Here is a 20,163-nt window from a genome sequence, read left to right as displayed (position 1 = left end):
TGATTCCTCAGCACCACATAAACAGAAAAAGGCAGAAGTGGCGCTGCAGCTCAAGTGGAAGAGTGCTAGCCTTGAGCAAAAGAAGCCAGGGACAGTGCTCAGGCCCTGAATTCAAGCCCTGAGACTGGCAAAACAACAAACAACAACAAACTTTCTGTAAAATGTTAACAACATGATAACTGAGAATCACAAAGGGGGAAAAAAAGGTTAATTGATCTGGATGCTGTCCCTGAGTGTTTTGTGCTCAAGGCTAATGTACTACCACTTGAGCTACAGCTCCACGTCCAGCTTTTTGGTAGTTAATAGGAGATAAGAGTCCCACAGACTTTCATTTCCTAGGCTAGCTTCAAACCACAGTCCTTAGATTGAAGTCTCCTGAGTAGCTAGGATTACAGGTGTGATCCATTCACACCCAGCAATGGGTCACTGCTTATTAATACAACTAATAAAATACTCAAAAATATATGAGCTCATTTCATATAGGAAACAATCTAGAAAACTACCTTTCTTTTGGCCAGTCCTGGGCTTGAACTCTGGGCCTGGGCATTATTCCTGGGCTCATTTTGCTCAAGTCTAGCACTCTGCCCCATTGAGCCACAGCATCACTCCGGGCTTTTTCTGAGATTAATTGGAGATAAGGAGTCTAACAGACTTTCCTGCCCCGGCTGGCTTCCAACAGCAATCCTCAGATCTCAGCCTCTTGCGTAGCTAGGATTATAGGCATGCGCCACCAGCTACTTTTTTTTTTTTAAAGTAACTGGGATTTCAATATCAAGTCAGGCCCACAGCACTTACTTTATTCCAAGTCCATCAGAATTCTTGAAAATCAGAGGATCTCTTAAGCCTCCCCGTTGTATGTATTCAACATTAAAATCTGTCAACATAAAAACCAATTATTACAAAGACTTGTGATAGCCCTGGAAAAAACAAACTAAAATGATCATAAAAGGATCTAAGTACAGACATTTGGTATTCTGTGCATACAGTTGTGTGCTATAATGCTAAATATATGTTCCTCACTAAGAAGCATCTAAGAAAGAGGGAGAGCACACTGAGAAACAGGGCTTGAGGGTTTAACACTTAAGCAACAGAGGGAAGAACAAAAAAATCCTGACCACTAAAATACAAATATTATCTTTGTTAGTTAGCTAAGGATCAAAACTTCATGATACATGAGGAATCCTACCTATATTTTAGTAGGCATACAGGCATAAAATTTGAAACTTTATAAGGTTAGAACTCAAGGGCCTCTTGCTTGCTTTGTCACTTGAGTTACTCTATCGGCCCTTCTGCAGTGGTTATTTTCAAGGTAGAGTCTTGCTTTATTGCTCAGAAAGCTTGGGATCCTTCCTGATGCTGCTGGAGATAACAGGCACCCAACACCATATCCAGCCATTGTGCTTCCCATGTAGCTGGGATAACAGGTACTTGTTACTATGCCTAGCCACTGGTTGAGACAAGTCTTTTGAACTTTTTGCCCAACTTGACTTCAAACACCTAGTCTATGCCTCCAAAGTGGCTAGGATAATAGGCCTGAGTCATTGCATCAGGCTAGTATTAGTTATTTTTTTTGAAATAGGGTTTTACTTTATGCATGGGCCCTGCTCCTTCTATTTTTTGTGCTTCCCTAGTACAGCTGGGAAGGCATGAGTATTACACCATACTCAATCATTGGTTGAGATGCAACCTCATCAACTTTTTGCCCTGAACTGTGATTTCCCCTATTTATATTTCCAGAGGCAGGATCTACCAGTGTCCAACCCTGTACTTTTTCTTGTTTTGGGGGAGAAGGAATCACTTGGTTTGCTTGTTCAGCCGGCACTCTACCACTTGAGCCATGCCTCCAATCTAGCTCTGTGCTGATTATTATGGAAATGGAGTCTAGTGGACTTTGCCTGGGCTTGAGAGCAAATCTCAATCTTTTGGCTCTCAGCCTCCTGAATAGCTAGAATTATAGGCATGAACCACTGGCACACAGTCTATTATACTTTTTTTTTTCTTTGACAGTTGTGGGGCTTGAACTAAGGGCCTGGGAGCTGTCTCTGAGCCTCTTTGTGCTCACCATTTGAGCCACAGTGCTACTTCCAGTTTTCTGGTGGTTAACTGAAGATAAGAGTCACAGGAACTTTCCTGCCTGGGCTGGCTTCAAGCTGCGATCCTCAGATCTCAGCCTCCTGAGTAGCTAGGATTACAGGTCTGAGCTACCAGCACTAGCCTGTTGTACTATTTTTAATTAAAAACAAACCAAGGGATGAGAGAAGAAAACAGCCTTAGAGGAAAATACGCCCAACAACATTCCTACCCTAATAAAAGACTACTACAAATAGAGAACGTCAAAGGTAGGAGAATGAGAGAAACATGTACAAGTGGCTTTATGTAACAAAAGGAAATAATAAACAGTAGTTTAGCTGCATAGACACTAAACTATTCTGACTGCACACTCTTATAAGGGGCAAGAGAGATGAACCAAAATTATACTGACCTTTTCCCTCCATAAAAGTAACAAAATTAGCATTATATTTGTTGGTGTGGAGTTTCTCTTCTAAGTCAAAGGTTCTTTTTCCTTCAATTTCATCATCTGAAATGCCATCATCTTCATATCGTCGTCTCATGGTGCCACGCTGAGAAAAAAGGAACATAAAGATGAAACTGTGTAGCTTGATGCTTCTTTAACAAGAGGTCAGTGTTCTCTACATGTACAAAGTGCTTCTTTCAATCCCAGACACCATGTCAAGCATCAGTTTTCCTTGTTTTATGGACCTTTTGTTTTTCTCAACTCAAGACCAACTGATGTTCTCAGAAGCACTGGTATAACCAAGTTTTAATGAGCCACTGGTTTTCCTACCTATGAATTTTACTCATTGCCGGTAACTCTTAGCCTAGAGATATACATCCATAATGAAAGCATACCCAAATAGGATCGATAATCTTTTGTCAAATGATGATAAACTGCCTTAGTCGATATTCAAGTGAAGATATACCTTAATCAATATTCAAAAGAAGATACAAATTATAATTGTTCCTGGAAAAACAACTGTATTTAAGGTTATATTTGTAAAACAACTTCACACAGATAATAAACTGCCCCAGGGTGGTGGCTCAAACTAAAAAGCCAGAAGTGGAACTATGGCTCAAGTGAGAGACCAGCAGCCTTGAGAGAAAAAGCTAAGGGACAAAATGTAGTTAAAGCCCTAGTACCAGCATACAAAAAAAAAAAAGTTAATCCAAACATTAGCACAACAGACCACCAATACAAGGTTTAAAAAGATGTGTATCTCGGCTGGGAATATGGCCTAGTGGCAAGAGTGCTTGCCCTGGGTTCGATTCCCCAGCACCACATATGTAGAAAATGACCACATATACAGAAAATGGCCAGAAGTGGCGCTGTGGCTCAAGTGGAAGAGTGCTAACCTTGAGCAAAAAGAAGCCAGGGACAGTGCTCAGGCCCTGAGTTCACCAAGACCCAGGACTGGCAAAAAAAAAAAAAAAAAAAAAAGAGATGTGTCTCTCCTAAGTTATATAGTCAATAGTAACTCACACAAAAAGATGTTTTGCTGGGCACCATCCAGTGCCCCTAATCCTGACTACTCAGGAAGCTGAGATCTAAGGATAAAGGCTCAAAGCCTGCCCAGGCCAAAGGTCTGTGAGACTCTTATCTCCACTAAACTACAAAGAGTAAGAAGTAGAGCTATGGCTCTACCCCACTAGTCCTGACCAGGGAGTCTGAGAGCTTCCACATACCCATCTCCATTAAAAATCAAGAAATGTTCCCATATCTCAGATTGCCAGATGTTAAAGGCATTTTCTGGGGGGAGGCATAAGGTGTCAAGGAGGTAGTTGTGTAACGTGTGAAAATGTTAACATACTTAAATCCATCCCCGATATATTATCCTGTCTACACACAAGGAAAATGAAGTTGCCCAGAGTATGAAAGAATTGATGTGGGGCTGGGAATATGGCCTAGTGGCAACAGTGCTTGACTCGTATACATGAAGCCCTGGGTTCAATTCCCCAGCACCACATATACAGAAAACGGCCAGAAGTGGTGCTGTGGCTAAAGTGGCAGAGTGCTAGCCTCGAGCAAAAAGAAGCCAGGGACAGTGTTCAGGCCCTGAGTCCAAGCCCCAGGACTGGCAAAATAAAATAAAATAAAAAATAAAAAAATAATTGATATGGCTGTGATAGAAATCTAGTCACTTAGGTTCTAGAGCTAACAGTTCTAACCACTTTTCTATGCTACTGAGATCTGTTTAAGAACAAAATTTCAGCTGAATTAGTAGCCTGTAGCAACTGGCACAAACTGTCACCTACAACAAGGCATGAAGAGCCTGGCATTGGTGGCTCACACCTGTAATCCTAGCTACTCAGGAGTCCATGATCTGATGATCCTGGTTCAAAAGCCTGAGCAGAAAAAGTCCATGAGACTCTTATCTCCAATTAACCACCAGAAAACAGGAAGTGGTGCTATAGGCTCAAGCTATAGGCTCTAGACTTGAGCTGAAGAGCTCAGAGACAGCACCCGGGCCCAGAGTTCAAGTCCCTAGACCAACAAAAACAAAACAAAACAAGGCATGAGAATGAAGACAGGCCTGCCCGGATACCTAGCAATATCCTAAGGAAAGAAAAAGGGGGAAAAGGGAAAAAAAAAAGTGTAAGGATGAGTGAGGCAAAAAAAGTTGCCAAAGGAGACATCTAATGGATGAAATGGTTCTGGCAGAGAAAAATGATGAAGGGGTTAGGGTCTGTTGGCAACACAGGAAACTATCTTTTTTTTTTTTTGCCAGTCCTGGGCCTGGGACTCAGGGCCTGAGCACTGTCCCTGGCTTCTTCCCGCTCAAGGCTAGCACTCTGCCACTTGAGCCACAGCGCCGCTTCTGGCCGTTTTCTGTATATGTGGTGCTGGGGAATCGAACCTAGGGCCTCGTGTATCCGAGGCAGGCACTCTTGCCACTAGGCTATATCCCCAGCCCACAGGAAACTATCTTTGAGAAAGCCGTGCTTTACAGAGAGTTAACAATGGATCTACCTGAGAGGGAGATTACTAATATTTACTAAAGGACAGTATATTTCTAGTGCTGCTTTTGTTTAATATTCTACTATTCCTTATTTTTGTATCTAGCTTTTACTTGACAAATTCTTTTGATGATCATCCAGCTATTGTGGCTGAGAAAAAAATGCAATTCCTACCCAAAGGCCTTTCTATATATTAAAATGTTTTAAACTCAGATATATGAAAATATTATACCTCATATTTGTACTTCGTGACATTTATATAGCTCCTAAAACAATTACAATATTAATAGTTGGTTTTTTTTTTAACCAAGATTTCTCCATCTCTATATTTTGTCAGGAATTAAAAGATTCTGCTTTAACTCCACTCCCAGAGAGCAGTTTTAGAGTCACTTGCTGGTGAAGATATAGGAAATCAAGTAACCATGGTGGCTTCATGTCTCACATTTTGAAACCACTTTTCAAAGTCTTAGCGGCACAGCCTTACTGTGTACTTCTACATTTTTTTTTTCCTTTTGGAGATTGGATCTTGCTATGTAGCCCAGTTACCCTCAAATTCACAATCTTAAAACTGTAGCCTCCTTCCTGCTGGCATTAGAGATACACACCACCAAACATGACCCTTTCTATATTTTAAAGGAAGATGCAAGCAAGCCCTAATACCATACCTCACCCTCAAACCTATGAATGTTTAAATAGCATATGTAATTAAATAATGCAACTTTAAAATCTTGTTCTCATTTTGTTTGCAAGTTCATAATGCAACTTTACTTCAAGATCACGTTTTGGGGCGGATAGACAGATAGACACATACTAATCACTGTCTATCTCCCTCTGTGCTAGTCTCATGTAAAATTACCTGAATACATTGTCATACAAGTTGTGCTGAATATGGAATAAGCCAGATACTTGATATACAAAAATAAAGAGGCATAGGTCTTAGCACTTAAAGAGATTGTTGGCTAACGGGGGAGAAAAACATGTAAATAAGCTATTGTTCTTTATTGACAAAGGCTCCACATCAGAGAAGGCTCCACATTTAAAAAGATGTTTGTTCATTTATTGTAACTACTGAACATCTATGAAGTCCCAAGAGCTATGAATATAATATACTCTTTTGCTCTTCTATCAAGTAGAGCAAAATACTTCTCCTCACTTACTGGATTTCTCAGTATTTTCTTAATAACACCCCCCCAAAAAAAAGATTATGAAGCCATTACAAATTTGATCAATTAGAGGATCATTTATTAGTACAAAAGCAGTGACAATTATGGATTTAAAGTGCTGAACCTTGGGCCCACATTTTTTTTTTTAAATAAAGATTTATTTATTTATTTATTTTTGCCAGTCCTGGGCCTTGGACTCAGGGCCTGAGCACTGTCCCTGGCTTCTTCCCGCTCAAGGCTAGCACTCTGCCACCTGAGCCACAGCGCCCCTGCTGGCCGTTTTCCATATATGTGGTGCTGGGGAATCGAACCGAGAGCTTCATGTATAGGAGGCAAGCTCTCTTGCCACTAGGCCATATTCCCAGCCCTGAGCCCACATTTTTACCATTGTATCAAAATAAGAGGCTTGATCGAGCACATGGAAAAAAAAACATGTTAGATTTTAATGTAATTGCTTTATTATAAAGAAGGTATACTAATGAAAGTTAAAATTTTGGCCATTATGTATCTTCTGAACAAGTGAGATAAACTTTCATAAAGACTGACGATACATAGGAAGGGTCCCACACATGAAAAAATACTAGCAGATAACAGCAATTCCAACAACATAAAATAAAGGCATCACCTATACATACCTATACATTTTGGCAATAAGCTTATATATAGTTGTTTCTTCTGAACAGAGACAGGGAGGGAAGGAGGATAATAAAGCAGAATGCTCAAGGAAGAGGAATATAGATAAAATGAAGCTTTAACCTAAAAGATGTAGGCAGTAGGGTAAAGATGTTCAAGGTCAGCCTGGACTATGTAGCAAAACCTAATCTTAACACAGAATAAGAGTAGAGTGCTTGCCTAACATGCAAGAAACCGTGGGTTCAATCCCTCAGTACCACATAGACAGAAAAAGCTGGAAGTGGCACTGTGGCTCAAGTGGTAGAGTGCTAGCCTTGAGCAAAAGAAGCTCAGGGACAGTGCCCAGGCTCTGAGTTCAAGCTCCATGATGACTGACGTTTATTTTAAAGCTAAACCTAGCTGCCAAAGAGGCTGAGATCTGAGAAATGAGATTCAAAGCCAGCCTGGGCAGACAAATCCAAGACTCTTATGGCTAATTAACTAGAAAAAAGCAAGAACTAGAGATGTGGCTCATTTGATTAGAGTACCGGTATAAGTGGAAAACCAAGTGAGCAGCAATGAGCTAGTGTACAAGCCCTAGTACCAGTGTACATACACACAAACACACATACACACATGCACACTAAAGAAATAAGAATGAATAAGGGTGACCTTTTTTGGCCATCTACAAAGAACAGAACTACAAACCTGAAAAGACAACTTGTCCTAAAAAGCATTAATTGTAGATATTTGCTTGATAAGTGGTATTACCCATGAATGTGTCACACACAGGCTGCTTCTACATCTTTAGGTGAGATCAGGGAAATAACAAGCAGTCACTAGAAACCGGAAGATAGCATGTCAGTGTACCCTGCTACTTCCCATTACATTAGGGTGCTTTCCTCATAACAATTCCCTCTCTCTGGAGCTGTGATTAATGTTTCCATTCACAGACAAAAGTTAATCTCTTAATCAAAATTATGATCTCTTCTGAAATTGAGGTTCATGAAATTTCATATTTAGGAGTTAAGGAAAGCTTTAGAAGGAACCAGCCTAAGACCAAAAGCATGTTTTGTAAATTAGTCTTCACAAGCATATACATTCCTCCCCGTCCCATCAACATATCAAAATTTCCTACAAGATCTCTTTCCTTCTAAACAGTCAAGTTCCCTCATTTGTGACAACAAAAGTTAAGGCAGAACCTAGGTTGCTCTTGCCAGTAATCCTGGCCAGTCAGGAGGCTAAGATCTGAAGACTGGTTCAAAGCCAGTCCAGATAGGAGAGTCTGCAAAACTCTGGACCTGGGCACAGTCCTTGAGCTTTTGTGGTTAAGGTTAGTGCTGTACGACTTGAACGACTCACAGCTGCAATTCTGGGCTTTTTGGTTTTTTTCCTAATTAATTGGAGATACGAGTCTCACTGACTTTACTACCCAGGCTGGCTTTGAACCATGATCCTCAGACCTTAGCCTCCTAAATCACTAGGATTAAAAGCGTTAATCACTGCACCTGGCACCTTTGAGGTTTAATAGAGAATACACATTCAGGTGCTTGCAAATAATCTTGTCTTATAAATGAAAAAGCTACTGCAAAATACGAGGGTATATTTCAGTCCAGCATTTTGCTGCATGACTAGAGATAAGAACCTCAGACTTTTATGGCTTTGCTGGCCTTGAAATCCTCCAGGTTTCAGCCTCCTTGAATAGCTAGCATCATAGATGTGAGCTACCAGCACCCACTGTGAAACTAAATTTATTTTTAGTATCCCTGATTTTAGAACCTTATTTTTCCGAAGTTGTGCTCAGTAAGTATTTATTACCTGGCCACTGAGTATTTCTGCATATATCCTGGTTAAATTTGTATAAGTGCACAGCTTCTGTAGACTGTATAGATTGTAGGTACATATGGGGCTTTGTGTATGTAAACTTGGGGTTTTTCTGAGTGGGCAGTTTTTTAAGATGGCGGAGAATGTTACAGGTCTACTTGACATTTGTTACTGTATGTATGATTACAGGTTCTGCAGACTACGCATGTGTTGCTGTAATAGTTTGGCACATTTGACAGGAAAATAATGCCGGTTTTAGAAAAATTTCCAGATACTTAGTCATTGTCTGTTGTTACATGGGAAAATACTGGTATCATCAACTTCAATGAAGGTTTCTTACAGTAGCCGTGTACACAGGTAGTCAATCTTGTTAAAACGTGACTTCCGGTGATTGTAATAAAGGTGCCTGGCCATTTTGATGAAAAAAAAAAATACAAGGGCATTAGCTGGGCACTAGGTGCCTCATATTTGTAATCCTAGCTACTCAGAGGCTGAGATCTGAGGATCAAGGTTCAAAGCCAGCGCAGACAGGAAAATCCATGAGACATTTATCTCCAATTAGCCACCAGAGAACAGGAAGTGGAATTGTGGCTCAAGTGGTAGAGCACTAGTATTGAGCTGAAGAGCTCAGAGGCAGCGCCCAGGCCCAGAGTTCAAGCACCATAACCAACAACAACAAAAAAAAATGAGGGGGGGGGGGGGGAAGGCTGGGAATGTGGCTTAGTGGTAGAGTGCTAGCCTTGAGCAAAAGGAAGCCAGGGATAGTGCTCAGGCCCTGAGTTCAAGCCCCAGGACTGGCAAAACAAAACAAAACAAACAACAAAAACAAGGACATGACTGAGACTTGGTTTCTGGGATCAAATCCTGCCTCACACTGGGTGCCAGTGATGCATGCCTATAATCCTTAACAATTTCAGAGACTAAAGGATTTAAGAACTACAGGATTTCATTTCAAAGCCACCTGAGCAAAATAGTTCCTGAAGGCTCTTATCGCCAATTAATTAGCAAAATACCAGATTGGAGGCAAGATTCAAATGAAAGAGTACCATCTGTCAATGAAAAAGGTGAGTGAGAATACGAGGCCTGGAGTTGAAGCCCTGGTACTGACACTTACACACATAATCCTGATATGGACTCTATGTATTGTATGACCTACTTAATTATAAAGACAAAAAAAGCAACTGCCTAGAATAACATGAGGATATAAAACATAAAGGTAAAGTTCAGTCACACTGCTCAAACTATATCTGCACTTGTGATTCTGAGCATGAATTAAGACTGGACTACATTATCTTCTGAAAAAGAATGGCCTATGTAGCTAGAAACAAGTTCTATCCCACATGCTTCTTCTCAAATATCATTAACAGTCTTCTCCGGGGGCAAGAATGTGGCTTAGTGATAGAGTGCTTGCCTAGCATGCCTCAGTACCACATAAACAGAAAAGACCTCAAGTGGCATTGTGGCTCAAGAGGTAGAGTGCTAGTCTTGCTCAAAAAGAAGCCAGGGACAATACTCAGGCACTGAGTTCAAGCCCCAGGACTAGTAAAAAGGAAGAAAAAAGTCTCCTCCAATACTCTCAGCAATAGGCTTCTAATGTTTTTTGAGTACATACTTTTTATGAGGAGCATTTATAATTCCATCATCTCTAACTAACAGCATACCACATGCCCAGTTCTCAGGATAAAATTTTTTCTTTTTTTTTTTTTTTTGGCCAGTCCTGAGCCTTGGACTCAGGGCCTGAGCACTGTCCCTGGCTTTTGCTCAAGGCTAGCACTCTGCCACTTGAGCCACAGTGCCACTTATGGCCGTTTTCTATATATGTGGTGCTGGGGAATGGAACCCAAAGCTTCATGTACGCGAGGAGTCAAGCACTCTTGCCACTAGGCCATGTTCCCAGCCTCCAGGATAAAATTTTATTATGTGACAGTCCTGTGGCTTGAACTCAGGGCCTGGGTACTATCCCTGAGATTTTTCTTTTCTATTCTTTGGCCAGTCCTGGGGCTTGAACTCAGGGCCTGGGCACTGTCCCTGGCTTCCTTTTGCTCAAGGCTAGCACTCTACCACTTGAGCCACAGTACCACCTCCAGCTTTTTCTGTTTATATGGTACTGAAGAATTGAACCCAGGGCTTTATGCATGCTAGGCAAGCACTCTACTTCTAAACCACATTCCCAGCCCCATCTCCCAGCTTCTACTGCTCAAGGCTATAGCTCTAACTCTTGAACTACAGCTCCACTTCTGGCTTTTTGGGAGATTAGTTTACTGGATAACAGAGTATCACAGACTTTCCTGCCCACACTGGTTTCAAACCATGATCCTTAGATCTCGGCCTCCTGAGTAGTTAGGATTATAGGCATGAACCACTGGCATCTGGCTTAGGCATGAAATCCTCTGCAATTGCACAATATTAGCAATTAAAGATGAGGTACACAGCTCCACAAAGTGTTGGTTAAAGAGAAGTGCCTGTTCTAAGTGTTGCTAACACTACTGTTGATCTGTGCTGAGAGCATGAAGGAAAAGGTCAAACACAAGTTGGGGATGTGTAGAGCACTAAGATAGTATACCACCACTGCCCACCAGCACCAGGCTTTTTTTTTTTTTTTAATCTAGTCTGCCAAGATTGGTGTGTGTCTTACACTCACATCTCAAATCAGACTAGTTCCTTCTCCCGTTTCACATGTCCCCAAACCATAGGTGAGGGCTGGGAATGTGGCTTAGTGGTAGAGCTCTCGCCTAGCATGCATGAAACCCTGGGTTTGATTCCTTAGTACCACATAAACAGAAAAAGACAGAAGCAGTGTGGTGGCTCAAGTGGTGGAGTGCTAGCCTTGAGAAAAAGAAGCTCAGGGTCAGTGTCCAGGCCCCGACTTCAAGCCACAAGACCAGGAAAAAAATAAAACATGGGTGGCAAGTGGCTGCCATACGGACAGCACACAACTACTGAAAGCAGCAGCAAAACCGGCTGGGGACTGGTGGCTCACACCTGCAAACCTAGATTCAGGAAGCTGAGATCTGAGCACCAAGGTTTAAAGTTATCCTCATCAGGAAAAAATGAGAGACTTCCATCTCCAAAAATAACCAGCAAAATGCCAGACTGGAGGCATGGCTCAAGTGGTAGAGTGTCAGCCATGAGGCAAATAAATCCAAGAAAGAGTGCAAAGCCTTGGGTTCAAGCCCTGGAACTGGTACACATGCCCATGTATGTGTGTGCATATACACACACAAATGCAAAAGAACCAATGCTGAGAAAATCAGCCACTGGTAAGACAATTTGATATACATAAATTTGTGGGAAGGCAACATATAGTGAAACTGTGCTATATTTTTGGAAGTATAATCAGCCAAATGTATACTTATAACTTACAGCTAACCCAACGTTTGCTTCTGGTATCCTCCAAGACATGGTCCCAGCAAAGGATGGCTTGTTTGGGGCAACAGGTGCTACTACATATTCCTTCCACTGAGTGAGGGAGTTTTGCCCTTTGGCATCATCATGTAAGTTCAGTCTACAGTCCAGGATGAAAGAGGAAGAGCTGAATCTTCTACTCTTCTACCACCCTACCTAATCCCCCAAAAGTAAGAATTAACACATTATCCTTGGACATTTTCCTTTATCTGACTGTTCTAGTTTTCTTAACTAACCTCTAATTCTGAGAAGAGAGATCATGTAAAATCCACATTCAAGTTCTTGTGTGTGCTGGCCTGGTTTTGAACTCAGGGTGTAGGCACTTTCTCTGAACTTCCTTTACTTAAGACTAGTGCTCTACCACTTGAGCCACAGCTCCACTTCTGGCATTTTGGGGTAGTTTATTGGAGACAAGTCTCACAACTTTCCTGACCAGGCTGGCTTCACTGTAATCCTCCAATCTCAGCCTCCTGAGCAGCTAGGACTTACAGGTATAAGCCACCAGCACCTAGCACCCAACTTTTAAATCCTGTTCCCAAAGGAACAATGGCCTCAACATTCTGTCAACTGGAAGCAAAACTGTCTCAATAAGTGGCTTTAGGACTAAGATAAATATCCAAGTCTGGAGATGTGACTCAAGTACAAAACCAAGAGCACTGAGTTCAAACTCAAGTGTCACAAGGGTAAAAAATAATCTCCTTTGCTGAGTGCCCTGGGACCCATTCTCAATGTGCACATATTACAAGTAAAATACAAAACTACCTTAAGTAATTACAAATATAATTTAAATATACTTGAGAATCAATGAAATCTGAAGAGTTGTTTCAATCCACTCCTTGCCTCATAATTTTTACTTGTTGGCTAAGAAATAAGTGTGACCCCCTAGATGTGGATTTTAAGGTAAGCAGAGTAATGGATGAATATTGTCTGATTTGTTTATTGGCAGAAAAGCAAATATGTTGCTCAAAAGCTGAAGCTATGTTTCTTCTTCTCATTTTTTTTCCTTTAATTAAACCATTCTATGCTTGGAAATAACTATAATTTAGTGTAAGGTAAGTCAACACAAAACAAACTGTTGAATTTTATCACTCTTGGTTACTCGTCTATAAAATACATAATATTAAACTATTTTATTCTTGGTTGTGTATGTGTGTATAAGTAAAATATAAAGAAAAAGACATGGAAGGAAGCCTGGTGCTGGTGGCTCACACCTAATCCCAGCTACTCAAAAGGCCGAGATCGGCTGGAAACATGGCCTAGTGGCAAGAGTGCTTGCCTCATATACATGAAGCCCTGGGTTCGATTCCCCAGCACCACATATATAGAAAACGGCCAGAAGTGGTGCTGTGGCTCAAGTGGCAGAGTGCTAGCTTTGAGCAAAAAGAAGCCAGGGACAGTGCTCAGGCCCTGAGTCCAAGGCCCAGGACTGGCAAAAATAAGTAAATAAATAAATAGGCTGAGATCTGAGGATCCTGGTTCGAAGGCAGGCTAGGCAGATTCTTAGCTCCAATTAATCACCAAAAAGGTGGAAATGGCTCTGTGGTAAAGCAAAAAGAGCTCAGCCTAGGCACTGAGTTCAAACCCCAGAACCAGAAAGCGGGGGGGGGGGGGGGGGGGGGAGAGGTACATGAGAAGGTAAACTCATATAATAGTTACTTATGGTGAAGGCATTGTGATTGGGGAGGCCAAGGGTGCTCTTTAGCTATATTTACAATATTTTAATTCTACACAACAATGAATCCATGTTAGCTGTCTAGTTTAAAAAATCAGATCTGGAAGACATAAAACTTCTATTTAAGCTTTGAGAATTTTAACAGATATTTATTGAAAGTTGATTATGAGCAAAACAATCTACACTTTCTAATCCATATAACCCTCAAAAGGTAATTATTGGGCTGGGAATATGCTAGTGTGCTTACCTAGCATGCATGAAGCCCTCAGTTCCATTCCTCAGTACCGCATACACAGAAAAGGCCAGAAGTGGCACTGTGGCTCAAGTGGTAGAGTGCTAGCTTTGAGCACAAAGAGGCTCAGGGACAGCACCCAGGCCCTGAGTTCAAGCCCTAGGGGGTGGGGTGTGTGTGTGTAGGGGTGTGTGTAGGGGTGTGTGTGTGTGTGTGTGTGTATTTATCCCTCTACCAGACCTTTTGGGACTGGGAATGTGGCCTAGTGGTTGAAAACAATAACTCACTCAGTACCAGCACCCATGCCTTAGGATTGCCAAAAAATAAAAAAGACTGGTTTGGTCAGCTTGCAGTCATTTTTACAGTCCCATGAGGACTATATGTATTGGGTATATATATGTATGTGTTTAGGAAGATATATTCTCCCATGTACAACCAAACCATCTATTATTTCCGAACAACAATAATATGTTCTTACCAAGTTGCCAACTTTATAAGTTACTTTTTAAGAAATCATCTACTATTAAGTGCTTCCAGTATCAGGCAGTGTGACACTGTGGGCAAACAGGTTCTGTAGCACGGCAATGGCTAGAACTGGTGGGCCATGCCCGCTGCCATTAATTAGAGAGAAAAGCTGCCTGCTTACTAAGACATCAGTCAGAGGGCCCAGACTGGCTGGCCATTAAGGGGTCAGTCACTAAACTATGTATTCCAGGGGAAGCACCATGTTGTGTCATCTTTGTCCCTCCTGCTTCTAGTAGTGTTGGGATTCAGAAGGTATTCAATAAATGTAGGTTGGCCAGCCACCACTGGCTCATGTCCGTAATAAGCAACTGGACTTTATGCTCTTATGACACACATCTTTTGATTGCCACTGTCACCACTGCAGCACAGAACTTTTCTGGGGAAGTTGGAAGAAAAACAAAGACCATCTTAGAGGAAGCAGGTTGCACTTTGGTGACCTAAACAAGCTGTAGGTTTTAGGCCTAGAAGCAATTCAGTAGATCATAGAGCTCAAGGGATAGAACAAGGTTTTTGTAGACAAAATGGCCATTTCATAAAATAGCTGGTGGCCTAAACTGAGCTTTTTGTAAAGAAGCTGAAAGTGAAAAGATGAAGGCCAATGGTGCTTGAGACTTTCTCAAATCCATGGCAAAGTAGAGAGTAGCCTAACAGCAACTTCAAGCACAAATAGTAGGGAGTGGGAGGGGAGGGAGGAGCTGGAAGCCATAGCTCATGCTTATAGTACTAATACTCAGGAGGCTGAAATCTGAGGATATCACTTTGAAGCCAGCTCTGGGAGAAAAAGACCATGAAACTCTTATCTCCAATTAACAACCAAAACGCTGGAAGTGTAGATCAAGTGGTATGTGCTACCCTTGAAGGGGGTGGGGGGGAAGCCAAGTGAGAGCACAGGCACTCAGTCAAGCCCCAGAACCAGCACTAAAAGAAAAAAGAACAATATATAAATATAGCTGGAAAAGCACCAAGTTGAATATAAATCTGTGTAAACTAAGCTGGGCACTGGTGGCTCATGCTCATAATTGTAGCTACTCAGGAAGCTGAGATCTGAGGAGCGCAGTTCGAAGCCAGCCCGAGGTTCAAAGCCAGCCTGGACAGTGAAATCCATGACACTCTTACCTCCAACAAACTACTCAAAAAAAAGCTGGGAGTGGTGCTGTGGCTCAAATGGTAGAGTGCTAGCCTTGAGAACAAAGAGGCTCATCAGGGACAGTACCCAGGCCCTGAGTTTAAGTCCCAGGATTGGCCAAAAAAGACTCAGATTTTCCCGCCCAGCTTGCTTTGAATATCGATCCTCAGATCTCAGCCTCCTGAGTAGCTAGGATTACAGGTGCGAGCCACTCCTGCCAAGTTTCAAGTGTCATTTTGTTTTGTTTTGTTTTTTTGGCCAGTCCTGGGCCTTGGACTCAGGGCTTGAGCACTGACCCTGGCTTCCTTTTGCTCAAGGCTAACACTCTGCCACTTGAGCCACAGCGCCACTTCTGGCTGTTTTCTGTATATGTGGTTCTGGGGAATCGAACCCAGGGCCTCATGTATACGAGGCAAGCTCTCTTGCCACTAGGCCATATCCCCAGCCCTCAAGTGTCATTTTGAATTTGGATAGAACAGAAAAAAAAATGGAAGTGGTGCTGTGGCTCAAGTGGTAGCCTTGAACACAGCTCAGGGACAGCACTCAGGCCCCAAGTTCAAGTACCTGGGCTGGGCCAAAAAAAATTTTGTGTAAACTAGAAGCAAAACAAAACTACTTTATAAACTTTTTATTTTTTAGGAATGAGTTGAAATTTTTACATTTTTTGTACACACACACACACACACACGTGTTGGCACAACGGAATTCACCAAACAACAAAGAGAAAAACATATGGAAACACAGGCAACTCTCCAAAGCTTAATATTAAATGAAAAAAGCCCCTTATAAAAGAGCACATGCTATGATTCACTATATATGATAAACAAAACTTTTCTCTGATATCAGATGCAGGGATAAAGAAGACAATAATTTGAGGGGAGATGAGGAAACTTTCATTGGGGATGCATTACTATAGTCAGTATCTATCTTGTTTTGAACAATGATAATGCCATCAAATTCATCAAACTTAACGTGGGAGATCTCTGCATGTTACTACTTATATGCCCGAGGAGGGAAGGGAGACTGTACAGGAGACAAAGCTTGTAAGTGCCTCATACATGCTAAGCAAGTACTCTACAACTGAGCTATGTTCTCTACCCCTTTATTTCATTTTTTTAAATTACTTTACAAAAAAAAAAAAACAGGGAGGTAAACTATAGGTCAACAAAGACTTGGTAAACATTTAGATATTTGTCATATACAGTAGGTATGGATGGTTTCTGACCAACCAATCACTAGAAAAGAGACAACAATTGGGAGGAATTTAAACAATGAAAGATAATACGGTACTAATAGTAATGTGTTTTTCTTTTTTGTGTGCTAGTCCCGGGGCTTGAACTGAGGGCATTGGCACTGGTCCCTGAGCTTTTTATGCTCAAGGTTAGTGCTCTACCTCTTATACCACAGCTCAACTTCCAGCCTTTTTTGGTGGAAAAAGAACCTCACAATTTCTTACTTGGGCTGGCTTCCAACTCAAGATCTTAGCCACCTTGGTTGCTAGGATTACAGGCGTGAGCCACCTGGGTCTGGTTATGACTATGTTTTGTTGTTTTATTTTTGACAGTTTTGGGGCTTGAACTCAGGGCCTGGGCATTCTCCCTGAGCCTCTTTGTGCTCGAGTCATAAGTGCACGTGTGTGTGTGTGTGTGTGTGTGTGTGTGTGCGCGCGTGCACATGCATGCACACAAGAAATTGGGAGTTTGGGCTGGGGATATGGCCTAGTGGCAAGAGAGCTTGCCCTCGTATACATGAGGCCCTGGGTTCGATTCCCCAGCACCACATATACAGAAAACGGCCAGAAGTGGCGCTGTGGCTCAAGTGGCAGAGTGCTAGCCTTGAGCAAAAGGAAGCCAGGGACAGTGCTCAGGCCCTGAGTCCAAGGCCCAGGACTGGCCAAAAAAAAAAAAAAAAAGAAATTGGGAGTTTGAACTTAGGACCTTGTGCTTAGCTTGGCAGATTCTCTACAATTTCAGCCACCCAGGATGCTTTTATCCCTCCCCCTGCTCCACTAGGTTCTCACTTTTTTCCCAGCTTGCCTAGAGATGTTTCCTGAATATCTGGGATGACAGGTACCCACCACTATACCCAACTTACTCGTTGAGAAGAAAACTCCCCAACATTTTGCTCAGGCTCTCTATGAACAGTAATTCTCCTGATGTCAATCTCCTAAGTAGCCAGGGAAACAGGTATGAACTACTGAGCACAGTTTAAGAGTATGTAAAGCTAGGGCTGGGAATATGGCCTAGTGGCAAGAGTGCCTGCCTCATATACATGAGGCCCTGGCTTCGGTTCCCCAGCACCACATATACAGAAAATGGCCAGAAGTGGCGCTGTGGCTCAAGTGGCAGAGTGCTAGCCTTGAGCAAAAAGAAGCCAGGGACAGTGTTCAGGCCCTGAGTCCAAGCCCCAGGACTGGCAAAAAAAAAAAAAAAAAAAAAAAAAGAGTATGTAAAGCTAGACACCAGTAGTTCATGTCTATAATCTTACTTAGGCTAAGGGCTGAAGATAGCAATCCAAAGCCAGCCTGGACAGGAAAGTCCATGAAACTTGCATCTCCAAATAACTACCAAAAAATACAAAAGTAGTAATATTACAGAGTAAAACAGATGAATCTTGCAATACTGACTTAAAGGGAAAGTAGACACAAGGGATACAAAGTATTCCTTTTCTTGGGGGAGATGCGGTCACAGGAATTGAACTCATACTTGCTAGGTAGGTGCAGGTGCCTTTACTGGGGAGCCTTGCCTCCAGTCATGATTTCTGCCTGCTTTGTTTTGGGGGTTTTGTTTGGGGGGGGGGAGTCCTAGGCTTGAACTCAGAGTCTGAGCACTGTCCCTCGCTTCTTTTTTGCTCAAGGCTAGCACTCTACCACTTGAGCTACAGCGCTACTTCTGGCTTTTTCTATGTATGTGGTACTGAGGAATTTAACCTTCATGTATAGGAGGCATGCACTCTACCACTAGGCCATATGCTAGGCAATATTTCCAGCCCCACCTGTTGATTTTCAGAGTTTCACTTTCTGCCTACACACACTCCAGGAAGCAACTTGCCTGTTTCCTATGTGGCCAAGATAACAAGAACATGCCACCTCACTAGCTCTGTTGAGAAGAGGTCTTCTAAATTTTTTTGCCCATGTTGTCCTTGAACTAGTATTTCCAATGTCAGCCTTCCAAGTAGCTAGGATATGTGTGAGCCACCAACACCCAACTATTTTTAAGTTTGAAACTAGTGGGGCTTGAACTTTAAGTCTGAAACTAGTGGGGCTTGAACTCAAGTGCCCAGATACTGTTCATTAGGTAACTATGATTATTAACACAGGCATTGCTATATAGCCAGGCTAGCCTCAAACTCACTATCCTTCTGTTTCAGGTTCCCAAATTCTAGGATTACAGGCATGGCATGTACCTCCATCCTCATCTTGCATTTTTGCTGGGCACCAGTGGTACCTGTAATCCTAGCTACTCAAGAGGCTGAGATCTGAGGTTCAAAATTCAAAGCCAGCCTGGACAATAAAGTCTGTGAGACACTTATCTCCAATTATATTAACTACCAAAAGGCCAGAGGAGGGGCTGGGAATATGGCCTAGTGGTAAAGTGCTCATCTTGGATACACGAAGCCCTGGGTTCGATTCCTCAGCACCCACATATATAGAAAAAGCCCCAAGTGGCACTGTGGCTCAAGTGGTAGAGTGCTAGCTAGCCCTGAGCTAAAAAACTCGGAGAGTGCCCAGACCCAGTGCCCAGGCCCGGGAGTCAAGCCCCAGGACAAAAAAATAAATAAATAAAAGGCCAGAGGAGGCGCTGTGGCTCAAGCAGTAGAGTGCTAGCTAGCCCTGAGCTAAAAAAAAAACAACTCAGAGAGTACCCAGGCCCAGAGTTCACACCCTAGGACTTTGGGGGGGGGGGGGGGTTGCGAGTATAAAATGTGAGTAAAATGGGGCTAGAGGTATGGCTCAAGCAGTAGAGCACTTGTTCAGCAACTACGAAGCCCTGAATTGAGAGCCAAATATAACCAAAAAAAAAAACAAAACAAAAAAAAAAAACGGAGAGGGAGGACTCTAAAAGAGAGGAAAAAAAAAAAAAAGGTACAAGTTATCAGTACTTCACATGTCAAAAGACTGATTAGCATGGAAATACTCTGATATTACCAAGGAAAGTAACTTATTTTGATATATTTCAAATCCTTTCCATTATCACATTTAATTACAGATTCAACAGGAGTCTTTTGTGGGTTTCTTGGTCACATTGGGGATTGAACTCGGTATCTCCTCTTTTCTTGGTAGGTACTTTACCACTGGAGTCACTCTCTAAGTTCAATTGGTGTCTTTTTAAATATTGTTAGTCAACTAGCCAGTAATACAATTTTTTAGAATTTAATAGCATATAAAAAAGAATTTCATCCAAAGCAGATTCTCCTTGCCAGAAATTGAACATGAACTATTACACACTTTCTTTAAAATTCTGCAGCAAAGACCCTATCACAGCTTATAAAATTAACAGACTGTCATGCAAATGGACATGTAATCTTGCTAATAGTAGCTGAAATCAATAAATTTTGCTGGTATGGGTAGGTATATATACATATGCCAAAA

General features: G+C 42.0%; 1 protein-coding gene and 1 long non-coding RNA gene across 3 annotated transcripts in view; one reads left to right on the top strand and one right to left on the bottom strand.

Annotated features, from left to right (window-relative positions):
• Kdm2a (lysine demethylase 2A) overlaps positions 1-20,163 on the bottom strand; it is a 105,296-nt gene that overhangs the window by 61,860 nt on the left and 23,273 nt on the right. For both annotated transcript variants that reach the window (XM_048361190.1, XM_048361191.1), the window contains exons 3-4: positions 2,483-2,621; positions 796-874 (exon numbers count right to left, since the gene is read on the bottom strand). In XM_048361190.1, the coding sequence (XP_048217147.1) occupies positions 796-874; positions 2,483-2,621 (218 nt within the window). The remainder of the gene's footprint in view (positions 1-795; positions 875-2,482; positions 2,622-20,163) is intronic.
• LOC125362362 lies at positions 1,790-18,794 on the top strand. Its single transcript, XR_007213065.1, has 3 exons — positions 1,790-1,801; positions 9,935-9,940; positions 18,581-18,794. It is a non-coding gene; the product is annotated as an uncharacterized LOC125362362 (long non-coding RNA).

The sequence above is a fragment of the Perognathus longimembris genome, chromosome 13, assembly GCF_023159225.1.
Source record: "Perognathus longimembris pacificus isolate PPM17 chromosome 13, ASM2315922v1, whole genome shotgun sequence".
Lineage (NCBI taxonomy): Eukaryota > Metazoa > Chordata > Mammalia > Rodentia > Heteromyidae > Perognathus > Perognathus longimembris.
Note: the sequence above shows the minus strand (reverse complement) of the source record. Positions and strands in the feature narration are given on the sequence as shown.